This window comes from Acomys russatus, chromosome 21 (assembly GCF_903995435.1).
Source record: "Acomys russatus chromosome 21, mAcoRus1.1, whole genome shotgun sequence".
In the NCBI taxonomy this organism is placed as follows: Eukaryota; Metazoa; Chordata; class Mammalia; order Rodentia; family Muridae; genus Acomys; species Acomys russatus.
This window is the reverse complement of record NC_067157.1, coordinates 16,162,382-16,183,524: the sequence shown is the minus strand read 5'-3', so window position 1 is coordinate 16,183,524 and position 21,143 is coordinate 16,162,382. Positions and strand designations below refer to the sequence as shown.

The 21,143-nt window shown below is 43.7% G+C and overlaps 1 protein-coding gene and 1 non-coding gene across 2 annotated transcripts; both read right to left on the bottom strand.

Moving 5' to 3' along the window:
- Positions 1-2,760: 2,760 nt before the first annotated feature.
- Positions 2,761-4,808, bottom strand: Calhm6 (calcium homeostasis modulator family member 6). The gene is made up of 2 exons (XM_051164453.1): positions 4,205-4,808; positions 2,761-3,207 (listed from the first exon to the last, which is right to left on the bottom strand). Exons 1-2 carry the CDS (start codon positions 4,727-4,729, stop codon positions 2,785-2,787), a joined length of 948 nt encoding a protein of 315 aa, XP_051020410.1. The 5' UTR covers positions 4,730-4,808; the 3' UTR covers positions 2,761-2,784.
- Positions 4,809-20,063: 15,255 nt separating this feature from the next.
- Positions 20,064-20,204, bottom strand: LOC127205460 (small nucleolar RNA SNORA4). The gene has a single exon (XR_007832667.1). It is a non-coding gene; the product is annotated as a small nucleolar RNA SNORA4 (small nucleolar RNA).
- Between the last annotated feature and the right edge of the window lie 939 nt (positions 20,205-21,143).

Below are 21,143 nucleotides of genomic sequence, written 5' to 3'. Positions count from 1 at the left end.
TTCCATCCCAGGGCCTTCCCCCCCCCCAATTTTCTACTCCAATCTTAACTTCAAGAGGTAACCACATTTGATAATTTAGTGCTTGTCTTTGCGCATTTATGAGTATGTGTATGTTTTCCAATGTGTGTATAAAATAAAAGAGCTTATACTACTTAAACCAGGAATTGTGCAACAACTGTTTGTTGAGGTGAGTTGTAATTTGTTGATGTGGCCAAATTATATGGTGCATCGGCATGTAAATGTTGATAGTGTCTTTTGGCGTGAGGCGATGTCTGAAAAGTGCATGTTACAAAGGAATGAAGTATTTTATCTCATAGATTTCTTCCACTATAATGTTTTCTTGTCTGAAATAGATTTTTCAAAACGTTCCAAATTCTAGAAGAAAATGTGGTGCACAAGCCAACGCAATGGAGAAAATGTAATGCTTTGTAAGGGGAGTGAACACACAACCTAGATAAATAAAAGAAGTGAAAACGAAATTAGACATGGTATGATTTTCAAAACTACATCTTTTAAAGAATGGGCCTTGCAGTTTCTCCTGCCAAACCTTCTTGGTAAATGTGACCCTCCACAACAGAACTAGTCATCCTTGATGACTAGTCCCAGTCAATGGGAAAAAACGCCACACAGAAACTGAAACAGGACTTGCCAGAGGAAGAAAGAGGGCTAATTCTGATCAAGGCCTAATTCTTTTACAGTTTAGAGATTTCACATTCTTAACAGCACAGGAAGCAGCCATAAACTTGGGGGATGGACAGAAGTGACAAGTGTTCCTGAAAGATCTTAGTTTCAAGCAGTGGGATTCTGTCTGTAGGTGCTTTCTTCAAGCTGCATATCCTGTGATCAGCAGTCCTTCCTTGCCTGTGTACAAAGTGCACTTTTCCTGTTTTGATCACCAGTAACCCAGGTCAAGTTCGTTCCTCTCTGTTTCGATGTCACAGACAATGGATGTGTGTGGGGGGGGGTGTGGGGGGAGTGCGGGGGGGGATGGGGAGGCTAGGGGGAGGGAATATGTCAATAGGTTGACCACCAAGTCCTAGTATGGTTCCAAGGTACTGCACAATTTGTCCCCTCCTCATATTCCCAGTTGTCTTTATAGCCTCAGCAGTGCTAAGACCCCTCCCTCCTCAGCCTCCCACACACTGTGCCACCTGAATAAAATGCTCTGCTCACCTGCTGCTCTACACTCCAGCGTCTCCTAAACCCCTAACTCCCCTCACCTAACCCAAATTACAATTTGTATTTTTAAAAATTATTTAGATGACATGGTGTTTTTATCTTGCGTCTCGATTTTTTTTTTTTTTTGAAAATGTATAATGACTAAGTGTGGGATTCCAACCCCTTTAGTTTCTTTCAAGACAGGGCTCCTGGCTGTCCTGCTACTTCCTCTGTAGACCAGGCTGCCTTCAAAATCACAGGTGCCAGGGTTAAAGGCATGTACCACATGGCTTGTTCTGTTTCTCTCTTTGAAAAGATCTATGTTTGTGCAGAGTGGGGACTGACTTTCAAACGAACTCTGGTGCCCCATATTTGACCACATCCCCTGGATGAAGAGGCCTGGCAGCACTCAGAGGAAGGATAGCAGGCTACCAAGAAGATACTTGATACCCTATGAGCATATACAGGAGGAGGAGGTCTCCCTCAGTCTCGGTCATAGGAGAGGGGAGTAAGGGGGAAAAAGGAAGGAGGGAGGAATGGGAGGATACAAGGGATGGGATAACAATTTCGATGTGATATGAATAAATTAATAAAATATATTTAAAAATAAAAAGATCTATGTTTATTTTATGTCTGTAAGTTGTTTGTTTGTGTTTGTTTTGCCTGTGTGTATGTACATACACCATGGTATGTACACGGTGCACAAAGAGGTCATAAGGTGGCATCAGATACCCAGAACCAAAATTACAGATGGTGGTGAGCCAACATGTGGGTGCTGGGAACCCATCCTGGGTCATCCACAAGAGCAGCTAAAGCTCTCGATCACTGAGTCCTTCCTCCAGCCCTCAGCCAATTTTTGGTAAGTGTTCTTTAAGTTCACCATAGTGGATAGGTTTTCTGAAAGTTTCCTCTGACTTAAAAACAGATCTTTTTTGTTTGTCTTATTTTGTTCTGCGTGAGACAGGGTCCCACTCCATAGCTCTTGCTGGAACTTGGATCGCTGGTGCAGGTGGGGTCGGGGGGGATGGGGCTCAAATTCACAGAGAGCTACTTACCTCTGCCTCCTGAGTGCTACCATACCCAGCCTTTGACCTTAAAAACTAAGACCATCATTGCCTGCACTTTTTCTTTTCATGATTAATTTCCATACAGAAACCAAATGAGAGTCATAGAATGTCATACACAGTATTTGCGCAATCATAGTAGGCCTGGCTAGAAGCACAGTGTGCTTGCCACTATAGCAAAGAACAGACCGACTGCAATGTTGTAAATGTTATATTGTTAATACTACATTTTTGGCAAGCAAAAAAACCTTGAAGTTAACACCGGATAACCCAACAGAGTGATCTGAAGTTCAATATAAATTCAACTGCTTTATATTAATGTCTCTTTATTTGATACAAACCTAGAACTGAGATAGAAAACTTCTTCATTTCCAGTAAATTATTTCCCCCTAGTTTTGTTCAGTTAGCAATTAATGTAATAAAAAGGTTAAACTTATGTTACAGTTTCAGCTCCAAAAGCCTCACAATTTGGAAGAACGTAAGCATCCATAAAACATACCAGTGCTTATTTTTTTATATGAAGCAACAATTCGATTTTTTTTTTTTCTGCTCACTTGCAACATCACACCCCATGAGTGTCATGTACGCAAGAAGCATCTACAAAACTAAGGACAGGGACCACTGTATCCCCGTCCACAGAACGGACACTGCCACTCATCTCTTTTCTGTTGATGTACTTGTGCAGCATGCTGTAGAACTGGCTCTTGGGATTGAAAGTGTACAGGGATGAGATTTGCTGCCAGTCTTTATTGCTTGGGGTGTTGCATTCATTTGGCTTCGTGCCCTCAAAGAAACATCTGATATTCTCTCTTGCCAGCTGGGTCGCGTGCTCCGTAGCTTGACTTTGGAGGATCTGCTTCTCCTTTTCCAAATAGATTTCCCAGAATTTTAACTGCATATAACTGACCGGAGAGAGGCATCGAATGACAGACTTAAAAGCCAGAAGTAAGATGATGACAGCTGCTATCAGAATCCAACCCAGCACCTACAGGATTCACAAGAGGACAGCAACTTAGTGACTTTTGACATTAGAATAACGTAAAAGCCTGAGATAAAATCTAAACTATTTACCAGCTTCGATAGTCAATAAGTCTTTTCTTTTTTCTTTTTCTTTTCCTTTCTTTCTTTCTTTCTTTCTTTCTTTCATTCTTTCTTTCTTTTTTGTTTGTTTTTTGAGACAGGGTTTCTCTATGTAACCTTGGCCGTCCTGCACTCCCTTTGTAGACCAGGCTGGCCTCGAACTCACAGCAATTCGCGCCTGCCTCTGCCTCCCGAGTGCTGGAATTAAAGGTGTGCGCCACGCCTGGCTAGTAAGTCTTTTCTTAAACCTTTAGAATAAGAAGTGTTTGTAACAATTCACCCCACCCCCACCCTGAGTACAACATATACAACTGCTGTCTTGAAAGTCAACAGAAGTCCAAGTCAAGTCAAGTGCACAAGAAAGAGCTCACACATCACTCCCTGGAACTGAAAATGTGGGCTTTCTATGGAGCCAAAGAAAGGGCCATCCATTGTAAAGAGGCCCAGACCTTCTTTAGTGTGGAGGAGTGGATATGAGCCTGGCAAGAGGAGTTCTGGCCTAAGGACTTGCTACACAGTGGAAGTGAACGCTAAAGAATAATGTATAATTCTCCCATGCTTCTCTCATCTAAAGTCCCAATAGGATGTCCTCCACTCTGTCCCAGTTTCCTGGTAAGTGAAGGCTTTCGTGGGACATGCCCCTTGGGCTAGTATGCAGATATAAGTGAGTACATACCATTTGAGTCTTTCTGCTTCTGGGTTAACTCACTCATTATGATCATTTCTAGCTCAATCCATTTGTCCACAAATTTCGAGGTACTTCTGGCTCCTAAATAGCCAGCTAGTGGACCAGTACCTCCTTGTTCCCCTGCTATTTAAATATTCACTGTCCTTGGTCCAGAGAAAAGCTACCGACATCTTCCTCACCCCTCTGCACCTCCACATCACGCCCAGAGCCTGACCTGAGACTGAGCCTTGAGCTGACTCAGGATCTCCTGCATCCACGCCTCCTGCTTGTTACAGGGAACCTGTGGCAGCTTGGCGATGCAGCTGGGGTCCCGGTCCTTACACAGGTGTGGAGCCAAGCGCGTGCTCCCGCTGACAGCGCATTGGTAGAAGGAGCCTCCGAGCAGCGCCACCGCCACCCAGGTGAGGGGCGCCAGCGCGGCCGCAGCGCTGAGCTGCGCGCACACGAACGCGCCGCGCAACCCCACGTTGCAACGCGCCCTCGAGTTCCTGGAGCAGCAGCCGGTGAGCAGGCGCCAGGTGCGCGCGCTCAGTGCGTAACCCAGAAGGAAGAGTGCGAGCGCTGGCACCAGCAGGAACACCAGGCCATAGGGCATGTTCCAGGTGGCGCTGCATGGACACTGGAACACTACCTCAGAGAAAATCTTCTCCCCACCCGCAGTCAGCAGGGTCACCAGACCGTAGCCTAGGGCGCTGCGGTGCTTACTCTGCAGGTCCAGCAATGTCCTGAACTTCTCCATGGGTTCTGCTCACCCTGGGCACCCCGCTAGCTCTGCTCTGCTTGTCACGAAGTTTGAGTGAACTTTACACTCTGCTCTGAAACAAAGTTAGAAAAGGGAAGAGGGCTTCTCAGTCCTTTCTGGGTTTCGCTTTCTTTTTTCTACGAAACTAGCTCTGGCATAGGCCCACAAATATGCCCGTTAAGAACCTTGAGATCCCTGGACCCACTCCACATCCCAGGGCTATAGGGAGCAGAGGAAGCCCTGAGTGAGAGAACATCTGAGTGACTGTGTTATCTTGATATGGGCATCCTGCGAGATCAATTGGTCTATGGTAAATTTGCAAAGCTATTATACCCATATGGGTCAGGCTCAAGCGTAAAGGCAATGCTTTCCTTGGGTGTCCGAGTCTGAGGGTCTGGGTGTTTATAGACGATGGATCGATACCCGCAAGGCTAGCAACTTAAGCTTCCTCCTGGAAGTTAACAGGCTGTGACTACTGGCCTACGGCGATGTCGTCTGTGTGCCTGTCCATTCTTCATTTCCCCTCTCAGCCCCCTAGCCAGCCTTCCTGGATCTAAGCTGCAAAAGACAGAGCAGAAGTCTGAGGCACCAGTCACATTGCTCCCGCAATTCTGAAACGCTACCAAAAGAGAACTCGTGTTCTGTTCCTTTGCTTTCCTCCAAACCAGCGGGACCTCTTACAATGTAGCCAGTTGATTAAACCAGGGAAACTACTGAATCCCCCCGCCCTCCATTGCAACAACCCTATTTCCTAAGCCAACTCCCAATTACAAAATTCACATTTACAGGAAACAGGGGCACACTTTTTCATTTTCCGTTTGTAAGCTAAACCACAGAAAAACTGAAAGTGATGTCAAGTCTAGTTCTCTGCATGATGCCTCTACCCCTCAGGATGGAGGCCAAGTTAGTAGTAGTTAGTTCATTCTCTTCTCTCTCTCTCTCTCTCTCTCTCTCTCTCTCTCTCTCTCTCTCTCTCTCTCTCTCTCTCTCTCTCTCTCCTTCCCAAAGGCTGAATGTACGGCAAAGTTACCTGTTAGTGGAATGGGTATTTTCACAGGTATACCATAACACTGTCTGTAACCTGAGGAATATCAAATTATTACTTCATGACTACCAGGTTGGTCAGCACAGATAAGGGTATATGGATACTCAAAAAGCACTGTCTGAAAGGCTGGGTTTGGTGGCACATGCCTTTAATCCCGGCACTGGGGGGAGGCAGAGGCAGTGGATCTCTGTGAGTTCAAAGCTAGCCTGGTCTATATCTGGGGTTCCAGGGCAGCCACGACTATACAGTGAGAGCCTGTTTCAAAACAAAACAAAATAGCAAGGACAAGAACTCTAGTTAAACCAAAGACTTTTAAACCTGAAGCCACACACATCTAATATGTCTCCGGTCTTTACTTTTCTCATGGCAGTTCTTCTGATATAAACTGTAAGCAAGGCTGTAACACTGAAAACCCTACCATTTCCCGGCTCCCGGATGCAGTGGGGATACTAGAAAGAACAGTAGCTTTGAACTGGGGTGTTCCATTTCTGTGTTACCACCACTCTCTAAGGTTAGTAGCGGCCAACTCATAATGCCTGTGATAAGTTGAGCAGCATATGAGAAAACTGCATTTGGTTCTTGAGACTAAAAGAGTGATTCAGTCTGACAGGTTATAACTTACCCTACATCCCTAAGAGCATACAACAACAGCCAACTTCACTGTGTATTATCCAAGGCTCTATGTGTGGTCAGTTTTAGACCAAGGAATACGCACAGGCATATGATCACCATGAACTACCCTAAGTAGTTCACATGACCCTTAGCTGACCACAAGAAGGGCATACACGTAGAGTCTGAGTGGACAGATCACAATAAATCGGCTGCTCTTGGTGCCCGTCAACTAGGCTAGCTTTGTTTCACTTAATAAGTATAAACAGCTTATGCTACAAAGGGAACTTTTCTTTTCTTAGTCCACTTGCCTTCCTAGCTATACACACCAGTGACTGCCGTAGTACCTAGCACAGAAAATCAAGAGTGCCATGACAAGAAGCCAAGCCCAGGTCAGGGTTTTTACCATCCTGTAGCCTCTCTAGGGCTAGACCCTCTGCCTGTTTGAGGACAATTGATTAAGCCGTGACTGTTGTCTCTGCTGTCCTGTCTTCCTAACCTCTCCCTCCCCACGTGTCTCGGCTAATTTCCTTCTCATTGCTCGGTAATGGCTCTTCATCTTCATTCCACATGTTTTCTTCCTCATCCACAATTTCCACATTCCATCAAGAAAAAAACATCTCTGTGTTCACAACCCTTGTGTTCTTAACTAAAACCTAATGAAAGTGCATATTTTCCAGCCTGGTGATTAAGGCTTATTTATTCTTACATTTTTGCCATCCAGGTAAAAACTAAGGCAAACCCAACATAGCTTCTGAAATCAGACAAGATTCCCTCCCAACCATATATCTCTGCCAAGGAGGGCTAGTCCTTTCCTGAATACTTTCTAAAATGGCCAAACATGAGGTTTCCCACCACTCTATAATACTTTATCCTCCGCCAAAGCTCAAAGCTAACCAGAGCAGCCTCCCTTTCTACCTCAGCTCTATTGTTTTCATTTCTTTTATTCATTTAACTTTAGTGGAGGTGGCAGACAACCTTCTACTCTCTGGCTCCTTTTAATCAAATACATCATTTCAATTTTTATTTTTCACATAAACTGTCAGCTTCTTTCTCCAACTAAACTAAGTTGCCCGTTAACCAGTTTATTAATTAGTCTCTTCAGTCAGTCATTCGTTAAGACTCAACTGCGTGCGGTGGCGCACACCTGTAACCCTAGCACTTGGGGAGGCACAGGCAAGTGGCTCTCTGTGCGTTCAAGGCCAGCCTGATCTACAAATTGATCCCAGGACAGCCAAGCCTACACAGAGAAACCCTGTCTTGAAAAAACAAACAAACAAACAAAGCAAATAAAGCAAAACAAAAATGTTTCATACGCATACCAGCTATGCTGAGCTCCTATAGGAAATGCCTGATACTGTTATATGCAACAAGATAAAAAAAAGAAGGGTCTCATGCCATCCCCAGTAGCTAAGCAGAAAGATCACAGAAAATGAGGTAGGATATACCGAGGGAGAAAACAGAGTATTGTGTGAATCCAGTGAGCAGATGGTAATTAATATGCACGAAATGACAAAGGCTAGTTGTAAAGAGAACCAGAACAGTGGGAGTGTTAAAGGTGACAAGCAAGGTGGTGCATCATGAGGACAAGGTTACAGGCAGAAGGTCAGGTTTAGCGCTTTGTAAACCAGAATCTGTCACTTGGAACTGCCCGGAAATTCCCCACAGCCTGAGTTCCGCAGCATAGTGCTGGGTCAGCTTGTGTCTCTAAATTCCCCCACCCCCGCAACGGGCTTACTTCTTCTGGCCTCAAAAATCACAGTCTCCCGAGGACTCGGATTCATGCTGTATCCACAAGTTTCTGCAGCCTTGGAGGCTGCCTGGCAGCCTGACGTTTCTCCCAGCCCCTGCTGTCTGCCTCGACCACACTTGGCTCTGTGAGTGCTTTTAGTTCGGGGAATTTTGAGTGTAATCCAGCCTTTATACCCAGCTGTATTCCAGAGAACACTGCTCAGAAATTAAGCTCTCAGCGGGAGCAGACTCGCATAAAATAGCGATGCTTAAATGATTTTTTTGGAGAATCTATGATTTGTACAGTTTTCTCAGCAATAAGCCGAAGATTCTCATGTTTACACACCACAAAGCCGATGGTTGTGTTCGGTTTTCTTTGTGTATTTTGTTTCTCGTCTATCACGAGCAATGTCAGAAGTGGGTTTCAAATCACCACAGACCATTTCTGGAGAAAGGAAGCAAGAGAAACTTGAACGAAAACACAGAGCTGTGAGTCTGAAAGCTGTTTGCAAGTGCATTTGCAGCAAGCTGCTTCTCACGGCCATCCGCACCGCCCTCAGGAGACAGCTAGGGGCACTCCTGTGCATGACTTAGACTGCGTTTGCTAGGAAACTCTTAACATTAAAGAGAATGTCTTTATGCATAGAGTACATGTGTTCATGTTTTTTTTTCCTTAGCTATGAAAATAGGAACATATCTGAGGAATTAAAAAGAGCCTGATTGAGATGGAAACATATACTTCCTTTATTATATAATTCATTCATTCACAGTGTGCCCTGCAACATTTCACTATGTTCTCAAAACTGCCCCCCACCATTGACCTAGAACATTTTCATCCCATGAAAGAGAAGTTCAATGACATTTAGTCTTCATCCTCATTTCCTGCCTCTCTCCAGCTTACCCTCTAACTTCCCATCCCTGAGCCACTAGACAACACTTTAGCCATGTTCTTTGTCAATTGACTGACCATTCTGGATATTTTTAATTCCATCGTTCCAGCTTTAGTTGTGTATGGTTTGTCCAGTGTCTCCCTATCATCCATAGCTCTGGTATTCGCTCTACTTTCAACCTCTAAGACATCAACAACAGCACAGTGAATCCTTTTCTGCCTCAGTGGCTTTGGAGCCAAAGCTTCCTCTGCCTGGAATTTTCTCTCCATTGCTTTTTCCTCATCCTTTAATTTTTATCCCCAGTGTCACATGTTTGCAGGATATTTGATCACACTGTGAACCCCAAGATTGTGTACTGGGAAGATCTGTGTCTTGGGGTGTGGCCAAGTCCTAGCATGTGTCTTTAATCCAAGAACTTCTTGTTTATTGCAAACAGGGGGTTTGTGGTGTGGCTCAGCTCTAGCAAACACCTTTTATCCAAGAACTTTCTGTGAACCAGATTAAATAAAGTTATCCCTAGGTCAGGAGATGAAGCAAGGCACCAGCTGACAGAGATTAAGCAGAAAGGAGGGACATTAAGTTGAAGGGTATTTAAGACTGCTTGGTAAAGGCAAAGGGGCTTGTTTTCCTTCTGGGATGTCAGCTGAGTAAGAAGAACTTTTTCCTTCTGGGACATGAGCTGAGTAGAAATGGCTTTTTCCTCCTGAAATAGCTCTGTTCCTTTCTTGTTTACCCTTTGAGCTTACGCCACCTTGCTAACACCTAACTGATATCAGCAAGGACACATCAGGAATGCTGCGTCCACTCTCTCCCCCCTTGAAAGCCACGTTTTCCCTTAGTCACAGAATCTTTCAGAACAAGAATTAGCTTCATAAATCACCTGATAACATGATGGTCATCTCTCTAACCTCTCTGATCAATGTCTACGCAGTCTTTCGCTGGCTTCCACATTATGCCAACTATTTATTAAAGGTTTCTATTAGGGAAGTGCCCTGCTCAGACACCAACAGCTGGCAGGAAGGAATCTCAAGGCTCCCGCTAACTGCAAGGGACAGGGGAAATATGGTCCATGCTCGTGACTTCATGGCATGTGTTTCAGCAGCACCTCCCATGACCTTTCTGAGACTCTGATACGCATGTTCTTTATTCAGCTACACCTTACTTTTCTTATTACAGGTGACAGCTTTGTGGTAGTTAATTTGATGCCTTCTATTTTTGTTTGTTTGTTTGTTTGTTTATCTCTCCAACTAGATTATAAATTCCATGAGGATGAAGGTCAGATTTGACTTAACTTGTTAAGTCAAAGCCAACTATAACAGCACCTAGAATTCTGTAGATGGCCAATAAATGTTTGTGGGAATAATTAGTGGGCAAATGACAAAAGGCAGACTACTTAGAGTTTCTCTTCTCTTTTTGCAGTCAGAACTACACCTGTTTTCTTCAGCTCACACTCAAGCCCTTTGGCTGAGGTCATGCCTGTCTGAGCATGCCACTTAGCTCAGAGCTGAGGACACCTTGCAATGTTAACAATTGTGACAAACAGTAGACTGCCTACCCACAGAGAAATGGGGATGCATTCAGAAGGCAGAGCCCTGGGGAAGGAAGGTCCCAGGTGCGGGTGAATAGCTACCTGGAAACCCACACCCACTCCCCTTCATCAGTCACCAGTGGGGGTTGGTGAAGCTTTAGGCATGGCCAGAACTAGGCATCTCCCGTGACTTCCTCTTGTGAGCTTCTGTGATTGCTTCTGTTTTGTTTACTCATCACAAGTGTCTTCCCTGCTGGTTCCCTTGTTTTCCTACCACCTTCCCATAACTACACATAACTCAACTCTCCACAGAAGGATGCTCATTTTAACTTGAGTTCTAGAAAGTGACCAAAGAGCAGTAACTAACTTTTGTACTTTGTTTTTAGATATTTTTAAAAATAGGTTTTACTTCCTTTCTTAGAATCAGTGAGCTGAAGCAGAAGAGGTTTTGTTCACAGCCACACTCTAAGCCAGACTCTACTTTGGTCTCGTGTGACACACACACACACACACACACACACACACACACACACACACACCTGCAGTACTTTCCTTATTCGGCTAATCCAAATTTGGCTACTATGTCTCTCTTCTGGCTCCTAACTGTTCACCCAGGTCTTCTTCCCAAGCTGTGCCTCCTCCTACCATTAATACTGCTACCCACTGAAGCTCCATCCTTACCTGATTAATTTCTTCTTGATGCCACCAAACTTGGGCAAGCAAGGGAATCTTCCCATGCCTCTGTTCTCTCACCTATAAGATGAAAATGCATTTACGGGGCTGGAGAGATGGCTCAGTGGTTAAGAGCGCCGCCTGCTCTTCCAAAGGTCCTGAGTTCAATTCCCAGCAACCACATGGTGGCTCACAACCATCTGTAATGTGATATGGTGCCCTCTTCTGGCTTGCAGGAGTACATGCAAGCAGAGCACTATATACATAATAATAAATAAATAAATCTTTAAAAACAAACAAACAAAAAAAAAAAAAAAAAAAAAAAGAAAATGCATTTACTTGGCCCATTGGGTTTCGGAGACTATAAATGAGTTGACATATGCAACATACTTGGGTTGGTTTGATTTTTGGGTTTACGAGGCAGAGTTTCTCTGTGTAACAGTCCTGGCTGTCCTGGACTCACTTTTGTAGACCAGGCTGGCCTCGAACTCATAGCAACCTACCTTACCTCTGTCTCCTGAGTGCTGGGGCTAAAGGCGTGGGTCACCATGCCCTGCTACTATGTAGCATACTTATAAAAGTTCCAGCACATGGTAAATGTTGAACTATACTGTACCTTGTCAGTGTTCTTTACCATGGTTAATATGCCCCAAATCTGTCTCCTCACTCCTTCCCCCTCCAAAACTCTGCACAGGCATTTCCAGTTGCTTAGCAGGTATCTCCTCTTCCACATCCAGCAGCCACCTTACTCTTTCAACAATACTCATAAGATTTTACCCCCAAACTTATTTCTTTTTTAGATTTTTGTTTCGTTTTAAGATAGGGTTTCTCTGTGTAGCTCTGGCTGTTCTGGAACTTAAGCTGTTGACCAGGCAGGCCTCGAATTCACAAAGATTCTCCTACTTCTGCCTCCTTGTGTGCTGGGATTAAAGGCCTGTGTTACCACTGTCTGGCTGTCTGTCTCTTTCATTTTAATGTTAAAAATATTAGGCTTTCAATTAGAAAACTTGAGGTGGTGGTGGGTACCATTCAGTTTTCTAGGCAATTTCATTCTGTCCCAGGATAAATATGGACCTGACCCTCATCACCTCACCCTATTGCAGCTCACAACACCTACTTTCAGCAACATTAACTGTTTGAGAAACAACTGTGAGTTACTGCTGTCAGGGTTGAAAAATGGCACGATTGCTTCAGGAGACTTTCTTGGCATTTTCTTACAAAATTGGTGTGATGGTTTGAATAAAAATGTCCCTAGGCCCATAGGGAACGGCACTATTAGAATGTGTGGCCTTGTTGGAAAAAGTGTGTCACTTGGGGCAGGCTTTGAGGCTTAAGATACTCAAGCTAGGCCCAGTGTGACTGTCTGCCTGATGCCTACAGATCCAGATGTAGAACTCTCAGCTCCTTTTGCAAACCTATGCCTGCCTGCATGTTGTTGTATTCCCAGCCATGATAACAGTGCACTAAACCTCTGTAAGCCAGCCTGCAGTTAAATATTTGCCTTTATAAGAGCTGCCATGATCGTGGTGTCTCTTCACAACAGTAAAAACCCTTGCTAAGACAATAGGAGTACTCTTCCCTTATTATCCAGTATTTATGACTCTTGGTAGGCAAGAACATGTCTCCAGCTGAAAACCTGCACACATATGTTTATAGCAGCTTTTGTGATACTTCCACAAATGACCAAGCTGTTCTTCAGTAAACAGACCAACAGCGTACATGCAGACAATGGAATATTACACATCTCTAAAATAATGCTGTCAAAATATAAAAGACACAAGCCAGGAAGTGATGGTGCATGCCTTTAATCCCAACAATTGGGAGGCAGAGGCAGAGGCCAGCCTGGTCTACAGAGAGAGTTCCAGGAGAGCCAGGGCTACACAGAGAAGCCCTGTCAGGAAACTTCCTTCCCCCCAAAAGATATAAAAGATGATAAAACTCCAAAGCACTCTCTGGACAGGTTGCTCACTGGCTGGTACAGTTCTATGACCTCTGGAAAAAACAAATCTCTGGAGACAGTAAGGCGATGAGTGAGTGATGAGGATTAGGAGGAGAGTTGAGTACACAGAGTACAGAAAGAAACCTAGAGGTCCATTCTTGGTGAGAGAAGCTGGACCTGAAGGTCAGTGGTAGACTGGATGTTTAGTGTGCATGCACCCGGGGTTCAAGCTCTAGCACCAGAGAGAGAGAGAGAGAGAGAGAGAGAGAGAGAGAGAGAGAGAGAGAGAGAGAAAAAAACAAAAAGAAGAAAGGCAATAGGAAATAATGAAAAAGAAATAAAAATTCTGGATGATATGTCCAGGGTACATATAGGCCATGACACATTTATCCAAACCCTTGGAACAAATGTCCCTTTCTGGAAGGTGCTCTTAGAAATGGGGAGGCCTGCCTTCAATCCCAGCACTCAATAGGCAGAGGCAGGTGGGTCTCTGAGTTTGAGGCCAGCCTGGTCTACAGAGTGAGTTCCAGAACAACCAGACCTGTTCCATAGAGAAACCCTGTCTTGGAAAAACAAAACAAAAGAAAAAGAAATGGGAGGCTATGCACCCGTGTGCTACCGGGAACACATGAGACGTCTTACCTTCCTCTGAGTTTTCAGTTAACCTAAAATAAACTCTTTTAAAAACAAACAAACAGGGCATGTGTAAGTTAGAAGTGGTTATTCACATGTGAAGAGGATACAGGGTATAAAATTACACAGTGGTGTTGTTCACAGCAGCAGGTAAATAAAGCTGGTTAAAGTCCTAACTGGTGATGTAAGTGCTGCAGCTCTGAGGGGAAAGATCTGGAAATCAGGAGGTAAGGAATGCCACAAAGTCACAGCGCACAACAAACCTCACACAAGAGATGTACTGGGAAAGACACCGGAGGGTGGCTGCCTCCGCATAGGAGAGACCAGCAAAGAACTGAGATTTCTATAGGCTTTATATAGGGTTTCTTGGGGGGAGGGAGCAGAGCTTTGCAGGGTGGGATGTTATGGCCTGTTCTTGTGTATTTTTCTGTAGGGGGTGGAGCTGGCCACTCTGTCACTGTGAGAGGCTGGAGGCTGCTATTAAGGCCCTTAGGAAAGCCTTGAGAGGGATGGTGGTCGGATAAGAACTGGTGAAGAAATCAAATAACAAATATCCAACATCAGACAAGCTGTAAAGTACATAGTGTTTAAAACAAGTCAGCACTATGTAGCAACATAAATCAATAAATATCACTACCGTAGCAACAAGTAACAAAGATAAATCTTTAACATGTGATGTTGGAGCCTTTAATCCCAGCACTCAGAGGCAAAGCAAGTTGATCCCTGAGTTCAAGGGTAGCCTCATTAGCCTCAGCTACAAAGTGAGTACTAGGACAGCCAGGGCCATACAGAGAAACCCTGTCCCATAAATAGATAGATGATAGATACATACATACATAGATATAGGATATGATTTGAATGATAGGATTAAACCTCCAAAATTTATTTAGTATAATTTTTTTTGTTTGTTTTCTGAGGGGATTGTTTGTTTTTGTTTTTGTTTTTGATTTCAAGGCAGGGTTTCCCTGTGTAGCCCTAGCTCTCCTGAAAATCTCTCTGTAGATCAGTCTGGCTTCAAACTCAGAGATCTGCCTGCATCTGCCTCTCAAGTACTGGAGCTAAAAGTGTGGACTAACGCCATCCGACTAGTATAATTTGATTTGTAAACAGTTTAAAAAGTAAATTCTATCTCTGAAATTATGTGTATCTGTGTCTATTATAATAAAGCTATAAAGAAAGACAAAGGCAATGATTGAGAACCAGAAGAGCACTTTTCATCCTTGTAGCCTGAAGAAACATACAATTGGGAACAATACAGGGGTGCTGGCATTTTACTACCTAAAAAAACTCTGTGAAGATCACAGGTGTATTGATTTAAACCAGTGATTTATGTTCTATGTCTTAGTATTTGTCACTTCTACAGCTTCTATTGCTTAATTTATAGGGCAGGAGAGAGAAAGCATTGTTTGCCAGTCAGAAATGACCACGCTTTCAGCTCTCAGGGGGACAACTTCCAGATGCCCTGCGTTGGCGTGGGCGCTCTGCCCAGTCTAATATCTATGCTCTACTTCGTCCAAGTACCTGGTTTCTAGGGCCGTTCGCCGCTTAGACTTCCCATTCTTCTTCAGCACCACACTTTGCGGTCTGCTTCCTTGCTGCTGTGGATGGGGTCACGCTGTTCTTCGCTTGACAAACTACCCTTCCCTTTGATACCCAGGCCGTGCATCCACTCGGGCCATCTTTGCGTTCCCTTAGCAATGCTTTCTTTCGTTGCTCTCCGGCCATTTACCAAAGAGTAACAGGCCAATAGCTTTCACTGTGACCATTGTTACTCTCCTTCCTTGGGCAATGGGGACATATTTTCCGAACTTTCCAGAGCTCAGAGCTCCTCTCTGGTCCTCTCATACCACAGTAGTGGAGTCATCCTGTCCACAGCCCTGGACACAGCACATACTGGAAGGGTGTGGATGACCGTCCTGTAGAGTGCCACCTCTGTCCATCCTCACAGTCTTGGTAGAGTTAAAATGAGATCCTCTGAGGAGTCTAGTAGCACAAGGTTAAAAACAAAGGGGGTTCAGGGTTTTTGTTTGTTCTTCTCAGGCGGAGCTAGAGGGCGCTGATGTTAATATTTGACCTTCCTCATCTAATCAAGAATCAGATGTTTAGGAAGCAAAATATTGGAGCCTTAGATTTAATGGGGGAAAAAATCATTCAATGTTTGGCTACTATTTATTTGACTATTTTGTGAACTCAACCTAGAGTTAGCTCAATAAGCAGTGGAAAAATAAAGCAGAAAAATCTTTTGGAGACCTGCCCTGCCTTGAAGTGGGAAAGCTTTCAATTCCAGCATTCTGTGATTCACAAAATTATAAAAGAACGAAACGCTCTTCTTTACAGCAATCCTGGAGGGTAGTATGTTAAACGATTCAGGATGGGCTCGCAAAGACAGGCTCTGGTAAGAGGACGCTGAAAAGCTGACCTTATGGGGGACTCTAACGCATGCGCACTGCAGTTAGATAGGCAGGTGAGCTTCAGTAGCCCGCAGTGCAGCAGTGGCTCTGGTTAATAATATCAATATCTCACTGGGTATTTCTAACATGCTAGAAAAGAGAACCAGCTGCTCCCAGCCCAGAGAAAGAAGAAATGCGAGAGATGCTGGAAATGCCGATCAACTAGACGTCATCATTACACAGTGAATACGCGCACAGTGGCAGCACACTGTGCCCTACACAAATGTACAACTGTTACGTGTCAGATAAAAAAAGAAAACTTAAGAAGGAACCATGAAAGACCTTGGGAAATTAAACAAAACAAAACAAAACATATCTGCAGTAAGTGGAAATTTTTCAATGAAAAGCTTTAAAAATTAAATCTAACAAAAGAAAAACTAAGCCAATCAAACAAAAATTGGGGCCTTACTTTTCCTCCTGTCTAATGTATTTAACAACAACAACAAAAAAAAAGTGAGTGACAGAGGTTTGGCTGTCTGCATGGTGTGCTGATTGTGAAAGATTGTGAAAAATAACTGGCCTATTTGTATCTCCACACCTTACATTAAGAGCCCAGGCAAACCTTGTCTAAATAGGGTATAAGTAGATGCTTTTTATATATGGTATTAGCCAACTAAAATCATTGCATTTTTACAATGATTCCATTCAGGTCAACCACTTGAGAAAACCACATACATGTATGACTTAAGAGCAATATCTATACAATAATAAATATTAAATTAAGATATGGAGACAGATCAGGATGTCACCTTATGTTTGCAGAGATCAAAGTGAGTCTCCATTTGAATGCAATCTAGAACTAGGGGCAAAAAAAAGAAGTCTAATTTAAGCTGGCAGTATTTCATTTTCTACTTCCTATAGGCTGTGTTGTGGAGTTCTGAGCTATGGCTCATAATCGCGTTAGTTTCTAATTGTGAAAATTCACTTAAGGCATTTTAAATAACGATATAACCTACTTTGTCCAAAAAAGATGAATGTTTGGTTTTACACCATTGAAAGGTTAAAGCATAGTAAAGACTTCATACTTTCCATAAAACTATATGTAGCTCAAAGATATTTTAAATGGTTATTGTTTGGTATTTTGTGCATTCCAAATACTTAAAATTCAAATACTGGAACTTATTTTGAGATTCATACCATGGCCTGTAGCCATTGCTGGCTGTGTGTCTCTGAGCCTGCCTTCCTGTTTGTTATAAGGGGCTGTTGGTAGCAGTCCTTGAACCTTGCCAGCCCTTACTAAGTTAGTGTTATTACCACTGTCACCCAGGGTGCTTAAAGCAATCAGGATACGAATCCAGACTGAGTAAATATTTTCTGAATTTTAGCCTATTTTTATAAAAATAAGCCCAGTGCATGAACTCCTTATAAACTATCTTTAAAAACAGTCTTATTTTGCAAAATTATCAAATATTCCTTTATTCCCTACTTTCTCCCATGGCATCTAAATTAATTAAAAAAAATAAGATATGACTTCTCAGTAGTGAGTTTCCAAAGATCCTCTCATGAGGTAGAGAATATAAGGCCCTTAAACCCTGGGGCAACACAGAAACGCCATTTAGCTGCAAAGAAAACACATGGTAACTTACACAAGATACCCTTCATGCCACAGGCCTTTTCAGGAAAAATTGTGAACTCACACAGGTGTGGCTGAAAGGCCAGCTGAACAACCAAGCCTGCCTGCTGTGCAGCGGCCCACTTCTCCACACCCACGGCTCATTGTCCTGTGTTCTGCAGGAGTCTGGGATGCTGGCTGGCCCTGCCTTGGGGATTGCACAAGTCTGGAACCTCGGAGGTACTTCCCCGGGCAGCTGCTGACATTTGGTAGCAATGGGTGGATTACCCGGAGTTTCCAACATCCTACAGGGATTGTGTGTTATTTTAGGTTGCAGTGTAGCATCTTGGGCAGTCTTGTCCGTTTCTGACATGCCACACATCACAGCGTTGTGGCATCCACTTGTGCTCTTGTTAACAGCCATCTTTCATGCACACGTTGTCATGGAGATGGAGTTTCAGGGCATACAGTGTGGCTCAGAGTTGATGATGGCCTTGAATCCGCTCCAGACACTTCCTGAGGCCACTCTGTGGCTGATTAACAACACTCATTACAAGAAATTTTGCTTTTAGTTGACTCAGCCCTCTAAAAAAAAATATGGACTTTAAACAAGAGCTATTTATTCCTGATTCTGGAGGCTGCAAAGTTCAAGATAAAGGAACTAGCAGCTTGGAACCAGTCGCAATGGTTTATATATGGGTTCCTTTCTACTGTCAACTCTTATGGTAGAAGAGACAAGGGACCTGTCTGGAGATTCTTGTATAAGACTGCTAACTTCTACACAAGAGAGCTGATCCCCCCTCATGACTGTATCATCTTCCCAAAGCCAGTTACCCAGTACCATCACACTGAGCATCCAGCTGCAACATGTGAATTTGAGTGTGAAGCACATTTAGTTTATAACAAGACTGATGCTAAAATCTTGTGGGATTATGTTCTTCAATAGTCCAGGCACTCAGTTCTTCAATCTCTACTTCACCAGGCATTGTTTGAATAAAAAGTGTAATACGGGCCAGGCACTGTGTAGCAGCCACCACCCTTCCTTCTCCAAGGGACTCTAGTCTCTTGCTGAAGAGACAGGACCAGCTACTATTAAAGTCTCTGACAGTTGACGGGATGAGTCAGATGCCTTGGGAGGCCCCAGGGTGGAAGAGGAAATTGCATAACTTCTAGTTGCTCTCCCACCTACACATGTGGGTCCCTGTCTGTGCGCACGTGTGCACACATACATAATTTTAAAAGATCTTAAATTCCCTAAGTGTGAGCCACGCAAAGGCAGTGATCAGCAATAACAATCAGTTTGAATTTGATCATTCAATTAAGACCGCAACTTTGATTCTTAAAAATCTATAAGAGTTCTCAACTGGGCAATGGTGGCGCATACCTTTAGTCCCAGCACTCAGGAGGCATAGGCAGGCACATCTGTGAGTTCAAGGCCAGCCTGGACTACATTCCAGGACAACCAGGGCTACATAAAGAAACCTTTTTTGGGGGGAAAAAATTCTCAGAATACATGAGTTTATTCTTCTGTCAGTGAGATACAATCCTTGGTGAGTGTGGCGATGGTGTTTAAATAGAAAAGGCAAAAGGAAAGACTTTCCTGGACGCCCCTGACTCTGAAGCAGGAGTGCCAAGTGACATGAAAGGTAGCAGAAACAACGCAAAATGTCCCCTGTTCACAAAAAATGTTTTTCTCATATCCCATTATTTCCATTTCTTTGGAAGAAAAGGAAGATGCCCAAGCCATTTCAAACCTTTTGTTCAGAAAATGATTCCTAGAAGCCAAACCAGCGCTCCTTGTTTAATTTGGAATGCACTAGGCTTGGCTGCAAACTCTTGCATGAAGCCAATCTACCTTAACTCAAAACCTCAGGAGCCCATTCTAAATCATTAGCGCTCTGCCTGAGCCTTACACACTCAAAGCACCGGGGCATCCGTCACCGAGATCTCCTCCATGCCGGCCTACCAAGACTTATTTTCATTTTTTGAGTATAGGTGTTTGTATGCGTGTGCTTACACCACAAGTACCTGGTGCCCAGAGGCCAGAAGAAGAAGGCTGCGTCTCTCAGAACTGGTCATGAGACCATTGAGAGCTGCCTTCTGGGTTCTGGGAACAGGGTCTGGGTTCTCTACAAGAGCACCAAGTGCTCTTAATCACCAAAGCATCTCTCAGCCCTTGTATTCTTTCTTTCTTTTTTTTTTTTTTATTTTTTATTTTTTATTTTTTTTTATTTTTTATTTTTTTATTTTATTTTATTTTATTTATTTATTTATTTTTTATCAATGTAGGCCACAAAATAGTAATGAACTATACTAAGTGGTACAGCTCACTGTGGAGTGTGGTCATACTCATTCTGCCAAATAGCCTGAGTTGGTTAAGGTTATAACCCTTGTATTCTTTCTCTTTAAAATTAGCCTGGTCTGTCCTTCCAGTATCTTTTTCCTTCACTCTCCATTTCCCACCAACACTCCTGCTATGGCAATCTAAATTTAATCCCTGGAGAAAGAGGCCTGAAAAGAGAAATAACAAGACAATCCAGGAAAATGGCCTGAGGTGAAGTGAACACACAGGAAGTCATATTCTTGTATGACAGACAGGATTCAGACACATACATCATGACTGATCTTGACTCACCCTTTGTCTGGTCAACATTCCCACAAAACATGTCTTCAGTCAAATGCTTTGCCTATGAGCTGTGAAGGAGCTAATCGTCTCCTGCTTAGAACATGGAAACAGTCTCTAATCCTCCCCACCGGGCCCATCTACATTGAAGCCATAGCTGTCTTTGCAAGTCCTGTCGCTTAAAGAGAAAATTCCATAGTGTCTCCCCATTGTTTACAGTGAGTTCCAGTTAGAGGGAGACCGTCCCTTAGAGTACGGGATATGGAATGGTGTGTGTAGTTTGAATGCCCCCTCTAGAACACTTGATGAAATGTTACCACCATTGTAGATGCTCTTTGGCTACTTTGCGGGCTCTTCTTCTTCCTTCCACCCTTCTCTACCCTCCCCCCTTTCCCCCACCCTTTCAAACCCCTAACACTAGATAGGAGAGAAAACAGGATAGAAGAGAACGGAAAGAAATCCCTAAATAAAGTCAGGGGTCAGAAAAGGGACGATGTTATTGTAGGCTACTTCCTGCTGATTAGGGGCATCTTTGAGCAGGACTACTTAACCAAATGCGGCCAGCACCAACCAACTGCTCACTCCACCTCTCAGGGCTCTAGCTTTTATATATCCCCCCCGCCCCCTGCAGCCACCGCCAAAAAGTCCCCAGAATTCCAAATGTCACACAATTGCAGAAACTGTTTGCAGCTAGCAAAATTCTGTCCCCACCAGGCCAGGAGGCAAAGCATAGTCAGCT

Excerpts from the sequence above, each read along its gene's own strand:
- Calhm6 (XM_051164453.1), bottom strand. The coding sequence starts at position 4,729 with ATGGAGAAGTTCAGGACATTGCTGGACCTGCAGAGTAAGCACCGCAGC. Across the intron at positions 3,208-4,204 it reads AGCTCAAGGCTCAGTCTCAG|GTGCTGGGTTGGATTCTGAT; the intron begins GTCAGGCTCTGG and ends TGAATCCTGTAG.